At 45.8% G+C, this 13,389-nt stretch overlaps 1 protein-coding gene across 2 annotated transcripts; it reads left to right on the forward strand.

Moving 5' to 3' along the window:
- The first annotated feature begins 1,492 nt into the window (after positions 1-1,492).
- Positions 1,493-12,519, forward strand: Zfp90 (ZFP90 zinc finger protein). 2 transcript variants are annotated; one of them, XM_013012604.1, is made up of 5 exons: positions 1,493-1,605; positions 2,027-2,088; positions 8,100-8,226; positions 8,554-8,649; positions 10,507-12,519. In XM_013012604.1, the coding sequence occupies exons 2-5, from the start codon at positions 2,056-2,058 to the stop codon at positions 12,150-12,152; spliced, it is 1,902 nt and encodes a 633-aa protein (XP_012868058.1). In that variant the 5' UTR covers positions 1,493-1,605; positions 2,027-2,055; the 3' UTR covers positions 12,153-12,519. The 2 variants fall into 2 exon arrangements, with proteins under 2 accessions (XP_012868058.1, XP_012868059.1); XM_013012605.1 differs by lacking the exons at positions 1,493-1,605; positions 2,027-2,088 and adding an exon at positions 2,649-2,706.
- Positions 12,520-13,389: the final 870 nt, after the last annotated feature.

Raw genomic sequence — 13,389 nt, forward strand, 5'->3', positions numbered from 1 at the left:
TTTTTTTTTTTTTTTTGCTGGTTGTGGGGCCTGAACTCTGGGCCTAGGCGCTGTCCCTCAGCTCTTAGCTCAAGGCTAGCGCTCTTCCACTTGAGTCACACCATCATTTCTGGCTTTTTCTGCTTATGTGGTGCTAAGGAATCGAACCCAGGGCCTCATGCAGGCAAGGCAAGCACTCTACCACTGAGCCACCTTCCCAGCCCCTAGAATTCTTTTCTTTTTCTCTTCTTTCGGGTCCAGCAGTTGTCTTCTTAAATAGCAGTTGTTACTGCTTTACAAAGACCTCACCAAAGCACTTAAATTTGTATGTCTGAATTAGTCATCCAGGACGTTATATTGCTATTTCCAGAGTGTTATGTTCAGTGGGAGGAAATTCTAACTTTTTAGGGATGTTCAACTAATGCTGGAGCGTGATAGCTTTGCTCTCCCTCCACAGCAGCCTTCCTCTTGTTAAGGATGCTCTTGTGTGTGTGCATTTAAGATGGTCTGACTTACTGCCAGTGAGTGACAGGAGGGTGGGAGGGAGTATCTTTGTTAAACTGGGTATAGTTGGTACTTAGTGTGATTCTGTGTGTATGTGTGCCCGCGTGCACACACGCGCATGTGTGTATAAATAGCAGTCTTACTAAAGTAATGTCATGTCAAATATTCTTAGTTGCAGTCACTTTTCTGCCTTGTGAATATGTGATGCTTGGAGGTTATGTCTACTCAGGCATGGTACTTCATGCCTGTAATCCCAGTACTCAGGAGATTGAGGGAGAAAGACTGTGAGTCTTAGGTGAGATTGAGCTACGTAAGCAACACCTTGTCTCAAAAAAATGCTAAAAATCGTTTTAAAATCTCCAGTCTAACCGGGTGCCAGTGGCTCATGCCTGTAATCTTAGCCACTCAGGAGGCTGAGAACTAAGGATCACAGTTCGAAGCCAACCTGGGCAGGAAAGGCCATGAGACTCTTATCTCTAATTAACCACAAAAAGGCTGTAACGGAGCTGTGGCCCAAGTGGTAGATGGCTAGCCCTGAACAACAACAACAACAACAAATCTCAAGGACAGCAAGCAGATCCTGAGTCTAAGCACTAAGATCAGTACCAGATTCTTAGATCTCAGCCTCCTGAATAGCTAGGATTAGAGGTGTAAGCCACCAACGCCTAGCATTTTTCCTCTTAGTTATTAAATATTTCATGGAGTTTGTGTAGTCTGGGGAGTCATAGTGCGTCCAAACCTTTGATAGCCTGTGATTTGTGAACGGATGATAAATTGGAGAACACACAGCTGTACCCCGATGAAGCACTCAGCGACCAATCCACCCTAGCACCCGGCCGTATCGGGTGCTCACTGCATTCTCCACTAGGGGGCGCGGCGCTTCCCGAGGCGGCCTCTGCGAGGCCCTCGCGCGAGGGCCTCTGGGAAATGTAGTGCGCGCGCGCGCGCGTCGCGGCCCAGCGGGAGAGAGCGTGTGTGCAAGAGCGACGCTCCGCGCGCGCAGGCGTACTTCTGACTCTGCCCCACCGCCGCGGCCATTGTCCAGCCCTGTTGCGGCGGAAGCCGGTTTGGGCAGATAGCCCTTCCACAGAAAAGGAGTGAGGAGCACCAAGACGACGGCAGGCACGGAAGGGGGCTGACCCGACGCCCTGGGTGGGCTGTAGGCGGTGATTCCGAGTGCGCGAGTGAGAGTGGCCCATCTCCCCGGTTTGAGGGGTGTCCGCCTGGCCTCACCCATCGTCCAACGGATGGGGCTGGGTGTGGTCCGAGGTGGCTGTGCGGTGGTAGGGAGCCTTTAATTTGGTGGAGGGGTGCGGCAGGCCTGGGCGGGGCCGGCGCTCCTTCCGGCTCTCTGGCGGGAGTAGCTGCGGGCCGGGGGTGGGACCACCGTGCTGGGGGCGGGGCCACCAGGGCCGGGGCGGGGCCACCAGGGCCGGGGGCGGGGCCACCAGGCTAGTAGCCAGGCTGGCAGCCGGGCTGGGTGGGGCCGGCGGTGCGGCCGGCGGTGCAGACGGTTGACTGCGCGGCTCTTCTCTCTCCGCGGCCTAGGTTTAGAGCTCCAGCGACGCAGAGATGGCCCCGAGGCCTCCGACAGCCGCGTCGAAGGTGAGCCGTGCGTTCCTAACCGCCCGGAGCATTCCGTCCACTGAGGTCCTCGTTTTGGGGACCGTCATCGTTCACCTACAGACCCCCAATCTTGGTTCTATTGCCCCCCTCCTAGCCTCCATGCAAACCCCCAGGGTCCTGAGCTAGACAGAGCTGGAATCCTTAACGCGGGTGGCACTGTGGGGAGCCAAGATGGGGGTCCAGGACACTGTGATCTTGGGAGAGGAATTAAGGTCGAGTGCGTTGGGGGATGCCTTAACGACTCTGCTAGTGCTTTGAACTCTTGTCAGAAAGGAATGGAGAAGGGCGGGTGAGGAGCAAAAACCTTAGAGGAACTGACGGTCGGTGAGGACAGGGGATCCGAGTTTCTGGTCAGGAGCCGTAGAGAGACTATAAGAGGTGAAAGAGCCAGCTCAGAATATGCCTAGAAAGTTTGGCAATGGGCTTTCTTGGGCTAGACCTCAAGCAGTTACAAGAACTTGCCTGAGCTTTACCTGTCTTCTGCTTTCACAAAGGTGTACGTGGCTGATTGATGAACCCATTTATATTTGTAGTTGGTGATAAGTGAAATTCTTTATGGCGTGCTGAGGTTTGGACTCAGAGCCTTGTGCTTGCTAGGTAGGCATTCTGTACTTAAGCCATGCCCCCAGCTCTCTGTTTTAGTTATTTTTCCAAATATAGTCCTGCTTTTTTCTCAGACTGTCATCTTCCTACTTATAGTCTCACTGGTCGTTGGAGGACAGGTGTGTACCACCAGGCACACTTATTGATTGAAATGTGTTAATGTATTCTAGTTGACTTTTTGCGTGAGCTGGCCCTGAATCTTGATCCTCCCAATTTCTGCCTCCCAAATAGTTGGGATAACAGGTGGGAGCCATCACACCTGGCCAGTGTTAGGGAAAAAGACGACAACAGCCCAGATCAACTTGAATTAAAGTAGAAGGAGATACCAGGGTTACCTGTGGAGAATCAGGAAACATGTGGTAGCTGGAAAGTTCTGGGAGTTTCGGGACTTGCCTTGAGAGTTTGTGGCAATGGCTTGAAATGCATCAAAATTGTTTCACAAAGGCTTGGTTCCAGGAACCTATTGTGCAGGTTAAAAGTTCAGCCAGGTGTGGCCTGCTTAAAGGAACTCAGGTGCCTTTTACCTGCAGGGTGGGGGTGGGAGAGTGGGTTTTCACATTTAGATTAAGATTTTTCTGGCTGGAGAATTTGTGAGTTGGGTGGGGGAAAGTCAGTGGGAAAAGCCTTGGGAGCAACACTGACTTGTGAGAACAAAGCAGACTCCCCTCAGCCAGCATTTGGGGTTTTAAACCCACAATGTCTTTAGAATTAAAGATCCATTACAGATTGTAGTTGTTAAGTGTATGAGGCAATAAACACCAGTCTAGATGAAAATACTAGCTGGTAGATTAGTAAACTGTCCTTTAAGAGCAGTTTAGGGTAAAATAAGTGTACACAATTTGTAATGCTGTTATATATATATATATATATTTTTTTTTTTTTTTTCGGTTGTGGGGCTTGAACTCTGGGCCTGGGCGCTGTCCCCCTCAGCTCTGCAGCTCAAGGCGAGCACTCTGCCACTTGAGCTACAGCGCCACTTCCGGTTTTCTGGTGGTTTTATTGGAGATAGGAGTCTCACGGTCTCTCCTGCCCGGGCTGGCTTTGAACCGCAATCCTCAGATCTCAGCCTCCTGAGTAGCTAGGATTACAGGCGTGAGCCACCAGCACCCGGCTGCTGTTATATTTTTTTTACTGCCTGTTATTTTTTTTTTTATGTGAGTGAGCCTTAAAGAATAAGATAAATCAAACATGGCATTCCCTTAATTTGAGGAGTGTCAAAGCAAATCACTGTCATTGTCACCTTTACCTACAAAGTGTTTCCTTCTTGGGCTGTGAAAATTTGCAGGATTTAGCCCAGCATGGGTGGCTGATACCAGTAATCCTAGCTAATCAGAAGGCTGAGATCTGAAGATCTCAGTTTGAAGCCAGCACCAGCAGGAAAATCCATGAGACTCTTTATCTCCAATAAACTGCTCAGAGACACTGTGATTTAAGTGGCAAAGTGATAGCCTTGAGCACAAAGAGGCTTAGGGACAGTGCCCCGGCTCTGAGTATAAGCCCCAGGACCGGACAAAAAAAATAATTTGCATGAGTTAATATCTCATTTGGATGACTGTCTTTTCTGAAGAAAGCTCACTTTTTTTTTTTTTGTCTCCGTCACGGGGCAAGGGGCTTGAACTCTGGGTCTAGGTGTTGCCCTCAGCTCAAGGCCAGTGCTCTACCACTTGAGCCACAGTGCCACTTCAGTTTTTCTGGTGGTTTATTGGAGGTAAGAGTCTCATGGACTTTCCTGCCAGGGCTGGCTTTGAACCTCAATCCTCAGATCTCAGCCTCCTGAGTAGCTAGGATTACAGGTGTGAGCCAGTGCCCGGCTAGGCTGACCTTTTTACTGGTGAAGATACCAGTAGATATGTGTTCTGTACAGTGAACTATAGGGACCACTTCAAATTTTACTTTTAGAGAAATGTTCTCCAGGCTCTCTGGCTTAGTCATTCTCCTGGCTTGGTCTGAAGCTCCTCTTGAGTTAACTCAGGCTGTAGATGGTAACTAAAGATGAAGGACAGAACAGAACACTTGCCCTAGGTGTCTTTTTTTTTTAATATTCAAGCATTTTTTATTTACATTTTTTAAATTATATCTTTAAGTTGTACAAAGAAGTTCGCATCCTACAAAACAGTATGAGTACAAGGTGTCTGACAACATTGTCTCCCATCACTCCTAACCCATCCCTTTTCTCACTTTTTTTTTAAATTGAGATTAGGTGATTACATAAATTTCACATATTTCATAATATTGTGGAATAGTGAGACTTAAAATCACAAACACATTTTAACCTTCACAAGGCAAATTGTCATTATCATGGTCTATACCTAGGTGGGTTTTAAAGTGGAAATTTCCCTTGGGCCGGGCGCTGGTGGCTCACGCCTGTAATCCTAGCTACTCAGAAGGCTGAGATCTGAGGATCACGGTTCAAAGCCAGCCTGGGCAGGAGAGACGTTAGACTCCTATCTCCAATAAACCACCAGAAAACCGGAAGTGGCGCTGTAGCTCAAGTGGTAGAGTGCTCGCCTTGAGCTGAAGAGCTGAGGGACAGCACCCAGGCCCAGAGTTCAAGCCCCACGACCGACAAAAAGAAATTTCCCTTGGTCACTGAGCATAGCCCTGTTGGGTATGCAAAGATAAGTAATTGAGTCGTGACTGTTTACGCGGTGAGGGTAGACAGCCTCAGAAAGAAGTATTGTACAGGGGAGATGGTGTTGCATTGTTGCAGAGTCAAGAGGCTTCTGTGAGTTCAGAGAGGAGACTGACAGTTCCACCTCCGAAAAGGAGTCTGAAAACATCACTCTTTAGTACCAGCAGAAATCTAAGCAGGTGAAAGTGAAGAGAGTAGTGGTAGAGCTGACTTTGTAGGCCCAGGAAGTTGGTAGCAAGATGAGGGCACACAACTATTGCCCTGGGTCAGCAGATGGGGGCTCAGGCCTTGGGTAAAAACTATCTAGAACCTCTGTAACCCATTCATTCATCTATTCATTTATCAGTCATTGAGTACATAAAGGCAATTTGAGGTACTTATAAAAGCTCTACTGTCATGGACTTCATATTCTAGAAACGAGTGAGAGGCCGAAGAATTCAGTAAATAAACAAGAGAATGGTAAAGGGGAGTGGGGGGAGAGACGGGCTGTGATGGGAGTGCAGTTTTGGATAGTGTGGCCACATGTATCATCCTTGCTGACATAATGTCAGCTGAGTAGACTTGAGGGTGGTGAGCTGTTGAGGATGCAGGTGTAGGTGGGAAAGACGGAGCTTGGCAGTGGTATGATATCTGGTAGATTCAAGGAACAAGGAGGCCACTGTAGCTCAGACTGACATTTCGGGGCAGAACACTAGTAGACTTCTTGGTAGATAGAAAGATTGCTGTGCCTGATGAATCAGAGTTTGAAAGTTAGAGCTCCTTGGAAATGTGATTTGATGGGTGGAACTTTCTCCTGAGTGTAGTTACAAGATTCCAGACGTGACACCACCTGAAATAGGAGGGAATGGGAGCAGAGATGGCAGACGTGAATGTTCTACTTAGAATCCTTAACATCCTTGGAAATTTTTTTTTGGGGGGGGTCTGGTCTTGGGGCCTGAACTCTGGGCCTGGGTGCTGTCCCTCAGCTCTTCAGCTCAAGGCTAACGTGCTACCACGATAGTACCACTTCCTGCTTTTTTTCTGCTTATGTGGTGCTGAGGAATCGAACCTAGGGCCTCATGCATGCAAGGCAAGTGCTGTACCACTGAGCCACCTTCCCAGCCCCCTTGGAAATCTTTGTAAATCCTTGATCACCTTTTTGTTGTGCCCAAGCTGCATTTTTAGTTAGGGGGAAAAAAGGTAGTCTATTCTTAAAAGTGAAACCTATGGTAATGTTTGTCTATTTGGGGGTGGCACTGGGATCTGAACTGGAACTTGCTAGGTTGGTGCTTTACCACTTGAGCTATACCTCCAGTCCTGGTTCTTGGTTTTTTTGACAGGGTCTCACTATGTAGCTCAGGCTGGCCTTGAACTCATTTTGGTGTGATGACTAGAAATTTTTCTGGGGGCTGAGGGAAGAAAGCACATTGTGTTCAGAATAGAATGTACAAAGATGAGAAGATGTGAAGGAAAATTCGGTTGTCAGGGCAAAGAATCCATGTGGCAGGAACCTGGAACATTTGAAAAAATTTGAGAGAAGATGACCTGAGGGGCTGGGAGGTTGGCTCAGTGAGAGTGCTTGCCTTGCATGCATGAGGCCCTGGGTTCAATTCCTCAGCACCACATAAATAGAAAAGGCCGGAAGAGGTGCTATGGCTCAAGAGGTAGAGCACTAGCCTTAAGCTGAAGAGCTGAGGGACAGCACCCAGGCCCCTCAACAGACCAAAAAAAGAAAAAAGATGACCAGTCAGGAGGATCTAGAGCAAAACTGTCCAAAAGAAATAGAAGCTTCATATGTGTAGTAATTTTATATATTCTTATGGTCACAATGTAAAAAGTAACAAGTAATGATAGTCTTAGTAATACGTATTTAACCCAATATATCCAGATATTATTATTTCTTTGTATAGTCAATATTTTTTAAATTACTAATGAGATACTTTTTTTTTAGTTGTACTGAGATTTGAATTCAGGGCTTCCTGCTTGCAAGGCAAGCACTGTACTACTTTAGCTATCTATGCCCCTAGCCTTTTTCTGTCTAGTAGGTTATTTTTCAGAGTGCTTTTTTCCTAGGCTGGCCTTGGACTGTGATCCTCCTTCTTCGGCCACCCATGTAGCTGCCATCCCTATTAAACCTAGCTTGCATGTGGAGATGAGAATTTCATCTTCATTTTTTTGATCAGGGCTGGCCTTAAGCCATAATCTTCCCCAGTATCTGCCTCCTGAGATGCTGAGGTTATAAGTATATGCCACCACTCCTGGACTTTTTTTTTCTACTTTCTTTGAAATCCAGTGTGTATTTTACACATATCACACACAAGCTTGATAGTGGGACCAGCCTGGTCCCAACCTAGTGTTCATCAGAGGAGCTTGGATTTTTTTTCTCCTACAATGGGATGCTGTTGGTTTTGGGGAATGGATACTTTGTGATAGAGCTATATAGTGGAGTACTGCAACAGTTTAGAGCAATACAGGGAAATGCTACCACTGTAGAAAGATCTCTAAAATAGGCAAATGTAAAAAACAGATTGTAAGTGGGCACTAGTGGCTTAATCATATGGAGATTAGAATCTCAATTTGAGAACAGCCCCAGTAAAAAAAAGAAAAAAACTTTGAGATTCCTCCTAAGCAGCTATGAAAAATCTAACATAGTCAGATTGTGCCCAGCCCTGATTTTATTTTTGAGATAGAATCCTACGTGCTATCCCAAAGGGGTAGCAAATGTGTGAACACTTGCAAGGTTGATCCCTGGCTGAGCAGGAATGTGATCCCGCAGGAATCAGTGACATTCAAAGATGTGGCTGTGGACTTCACCCAGGAAGAATGGTACCACGTGGACCCTGCACAGAGAAGCTTGTACAGGGATGTGATGCTGGAGAACTACAGCCACCTGGTTTCTCTGGGTAAGGACCCCTTCCCTCAGTGCTTTGTCTGGTGATGGCTCTTTTCCTACTCAGTTGCCAGAGTTAATGGTGCTCAAAGCCTAGGTAATGAGAATGTCTAGGGGGTCAGAGTTTGTTCATGACTTTGGGACCCAGCTTTCTGGGGATTTTGAGGCTGCTCTTTTGGTGAAAGGTCTTTATTTGTAGAACTGGCAATAGGCAGTTCAATTTCATGATGCTCTAAATTGAACTTCTCTTTCCCTTCAGAATTCCTAATACTGACTTTAGGAGGGTTCTTTCATCTGTTTGTTCAAATATCTAAAATCTTGTATCTTTACTCATGAGCAGGATATCAAGTTTCCAAACCAGAGGTGATTTTCAAATTGGAGCAAGGAGAAGAGCCATGGATATCGGAGAGAGAAATCCAAAGACCTTTCTGTCCAGGTAAATAAGCGAGAATCCTCCTGAGGGAACGGGGCAGGCAAGAGTATAATCTATGACCTCTGGGCTCTGTTGCTTTGGGCCTGTAGTGAGGCAGCACACCATGGCAGGATGGCATGGGATGTGATGCTGGAGAACCACAGCCAGCTGGTTTCTCCGGGTAAGGACCGCTTCCCTCAGTGCTTTGTCTCTATCAATATGGAACGTTTCTATTACTGCACATACACGCGCACGTGTGCTAGGCCTGGAGCTTGACCTCAGAGCCTGGGCACTGTCTCTGAGCTTCTTTTGCTCAAGACTAACTCACTACCACTTGGGCTATAGCTCCACTTCTGCCTTTTTCTGTTTCTGTGGTACTGAGGAATTGAACCCAGGGCTTCATGCATGCTAGGCAAGCACTCTACCACTAAGCCACATTCCCAGCCCTGTTACTAATTTTTTTGTCTGAAATTTTGGCGTGAACTTGGTATCTGATGCTTCCGTTCATTGGCTAGTGCTTTTACCACCTGAGCCATGCCTCTAAGTCCTGAACTTAGAAATTCTCTGCTGGGTGCTAGTGGTGCACTCTTATAATCCTAGCTACTCAGGAGGCTGAGATCTGAGGACTGTGGTTCAAAGCCCACCAGGTAGGAAGGTTCATGAAACTCTTATTTCCAATTAACCACCAGAAAACTAGAACTGGTACTGTGGCTCAAAGTGGTAGAATGTCCAGGCCCTGAATTCAAACCCCATGACCAACAACAAAAAAAGAAATAAATTTTATGGTTTTAATATTCATTAAATAGGATGAAATAAAACCATCTTGGTAAAGAGAGACAAACAACACAAAGCTTACATAGTCAGCCCCAGCTGTTAGGGCAAAGATGATTGGTCTCCTGAAATACTACTATTTCTCAGTTTGCAAAGAATAGCCTGTGATTCTTTGACAAGTATATGAAAGAATCTTTTCAATTAGATCATTGAATATAGGTTTTCTCTTCAGTGTTGGAAGACCTGGAGCTTCATAGGTCACAGAAGAAATTATGAAGTGGATTGTATTAAGAAGTAGATTTTTGGGCCGGGCGCTGGTGGCTCATGCCTGTAATCCTAGCTACTCAGGAATCTGAGATCTCAGGATCCCAGTTCAGAGTCAGCTCAGGCAGGAAAATCCATGAGACTCTTATCTCCAATAAACCACCAGAAAACCAGAAGTGGCACTGTGGCTCAAGTGTTAAAGTGCTTACCTTGAGCTGAAGAGCTCAGGGATGGTGCCCAGGCACAGAGCAAGCCCCATGACCGACCAAAAACAAAAAAGTACATTTTTGGTGCTCCATAAAATGGACAGGAGGCGAGGAGAGTAAGTAGATGCACCATGGTCTGCTATTTCTCTTGCCCGCTCCTTTGATTCCTAACAATCCCACCTGCAGAGGCTTTCCCTGTTCTCAGCACTTAGCACTCAGTCCAGATGTACATCTTCATCAGCACCTCTCTTCATTGTTCTCTTCTGCACTTTAAATATTCTTTTTTCTTTTTTTTTTTGGCCCGGTCGTGGGCCTGAACTCTGTGCCTGGGCGCTGTCCCTCAGCTCTTCAGCTCAAGGCTAGCACTCTACCACTTGAGACACAGTGCCACTTCCGGCTTTTTTCTTTTTGCTTATGTGGTGCTGAGGAATCAAACCGAGGGCCTCATGCATGCAAGGCAAGCACTTTACCACTGAGCCACCTTCCCAGCCCTCTTCTGCACTTTAAATATTCTGCACTGGCTATAGGAATACATATTTCAAGACATTCTCATAATTTATGTCTCTTTCGTTTCTTCATTCCTTTGTACTGTAGCAGTTTGTTTTAACAGGAAGGAATATGCACTTTGCATTTCTTTCAGACCAGAAGACCAGGCCTGAAGCCAAATCCTCTAATCTGCTGCAGAGCACATCCGAAGTTTCCCGCCACCAGGATGAACGCTCACATGCTGCATTACAAGATGGCTGGGATGTTAGTAGCCAGTTAGAAAGGCACCAAGAAAACTGGAAGGGACATCTGGGGTCCAAGGCATCTAGCCAGAAGAGTATCACCACTCCAGAGGGAAGTTTTGAGCCAAACAAATCTGGTGAAAACTCTAGATTGAACACTAACGTGGTTCCACATCTGAACATTCCTTCGAAAATAAGGCCCAGTGAATGTGAAACCCTTGGAAGCAGTTTGGGACATAATGTAGACCTACTTAATCAGAATAATGCCCTTGCAAAAAAGAAACCCTACAAATGTAATAAGTGTAGAAAAGCATTTATTCACAGGTCATCACTTAATAAACACGAGAAAACTCATAAAGGAGATACTCTCCCTAATGGTACTGATCCAGGAGTGTATCCAGGAAAGAAACACCATGAGTGTACTGACTGTGGGAAAACCTTTCTCTGGAAAACTCAGCTTACTGAACATCAGAGAATTCACACCGGGGAGAAACCTTTTGAGTGCAATGTGTGTGGAAAGGCCTTCAGGCACAGCTCATCCCTGGGTCAGCACGAAAACGCTCATACTGGAGAGAAGCCTTATCAATGTAGTCTGTGTGGGAAAGCCTTCCAGCGCAGCTCCTCCCTCGTTCAGCACCAGAGAATCCACACAGGAGAGAAACCCTACCGCTGTAACCTGTGTGGGAGATCCTTTCGGCATGGCACATCCCTTACTCAACACGAAGTCACGCACAGCGGAGAGAAACCCTTCCAGTGTAAGGAATGTGGGAAAGCATTTAGCCGGTGTTCTTCCCTTGTGCAACATGAGAGGACTCATACAGGAGAGAAACCTTTTGAATGTAGCATATGTGGGAGGGCTTTTGGTCAGAGTCCATCCCTTTATAAACACATGAGGATTCATAAGAGAGGCAAACCTTACCAAAGCAGTAACTTCAGTGTAGACTTCAAGCACAGTTCATCTCAAGATGAAAACACGCTGACTGAAGTGAAAACCTACCATTGTGATGACTGTGGGGAGGACTTCAGTCACATTACAGACTTTACCAATCATCAGAAGATCCATGCTGGAGAGAACCCCTATGACTGTGAGCAGGCCTTTAGTCAGCAATCGATTTCTCATCCTGGAGAGAAGCCCTATCACTGTAATGTGTGCGGGAAAGCTTTCAAAAGGAGTACAAGTTTCATCGAGCATCACAGAATCCATACTGGAGAGAAGCCCTACGAATGTAATGAGTGTGGAGAAGCCTTCAGTCGCCGCTCATCTCTCACGCAACATGAGAGAACCCACACTGGAGAGAAACCCTATGAATGTATTGACTGTGGGAAAGCCTTCAGTCAAAGTTCATCTCTTATTCAGCACGAGAGGACTCACACTGGAGAGAAACCCTATGAATGTAACGAATGTGGCCGCGCCTTCCGAAAGAAAACCAACCTGCATGACCACCAGCGAATTCATACCGGAGAAAAACCGTATGCTTGTAAAGAATGTGGGAAAAATTTTAGTCGAAGCTCAGCTCTTACGAAACATCAGAGAATTCATGCACGGAATAAACTTTAGGAAGCCTAAAATTAAGGTTTGTGTAGAAAGCTTTAGCTAAACTTTTGTTCTAATTCAGTATCAGCGGATTCTTTTTGGAGAGAATGTTTGAAAATGCCATGATGTATGTGTTTGTATGTTGTGTGTGAGCAAAACTATGCCACTATGGTTTTTTTTTTTTTTAATAAAAGCCACATTCTCCTATCTGAATTGTAGGCTTTTGTAAAAACCAAACAATACATATTAAGCCTTTGGAAAGGATATGCCTATATATCAGAGTTTATAAGATGCTTGAATGTGAATATGCAGGAGATCACCAATTTTGACAGCTTGACATGTAACTCCTATTGTTTACAGCCTTTAAAAATAAATAAAAGTACAATAATGACCAAAACTCATTGTCTGACAACTGTATTCAACCATAACTCTGTGTGTGTGTGTGTGTGTGTGTGTGTGTGTGTGTGTGTGTCAGTTGTTGGGCCTGGGCGCTGTCCCTCAGCTCTTCAGTTCAAGGCTCTACTACTTGATCCACAGTGCCACTTCCTGTTTAAAAATAAGTAAGCATTTAACACCCATAGATGGGACTGTTTCAAATGACTGAAAGCATGCAAGAAAGCCTAAGTGTCATACAAAAATGTATGCAAACTCATCACAGACTTCTTTCAGTCACCTTAATTGGTAGCTTAAAACCCAAAATGTTCACAGAAACTATATAGATGAAGTACCAGTGACTTTTTCCTTTTTCTCAGTTATAATTTTATTTCCAGCTAACATGTCAGCTTTACAGAGCTACTAAGTCAGTGTTATGCTTGTCATGGCGTTCCCTTGAAAAAGTATTACCTCAAACTTCCTGTATCAGTCAATGGGAAAGTGACAAAAAGCTAAGAGAAATTCTTTCCTAAATAAATTTTACTATCAAGAAGTAAAATTGTAGCTGGGCACTGATGGTTCATGCCTGTAATCCTAGCTACTCAGGAGGCTGAGATCTGAGGATCATGGTTCAAAGCCAGCCCAGGCAGGAAAGTCCATGAGACTTACTCCAATTAACCACCAAAAAACCGGAAGTGGCACTGTGGCTGAAAGTGGTAAAGCACTTACCTTGAGCTGAAGGTCACAGGGACAGAGCCCAGGCCCAGAGATCAAGTCCCACAACTAAAAAAAAAAAAAAAGTAAAATTGCCCATTGCTAGAAATTGTCTTTTTTTTCCGTTGTTCTTTTTGTCAGTTGTGAGGCTTGAACTCTGAGCCTGGGCACTGTC

This window comes from Dipodomys ordii, unplaced genomic scaffold (genome assembly GCF_000151885.1).
Source record: "Dipodomys ordii isolate 6190 unplaced genomic scaffold, Dord_2.0 Scaffold18, whole genome shotgun sequence".
NCBI classification, from domain to species: Eukaryota; Metazoa; Chordata; class Mammalia; order Rodentia; family Heteromyidae; genus Dipodomys; species Dipodomys ordii.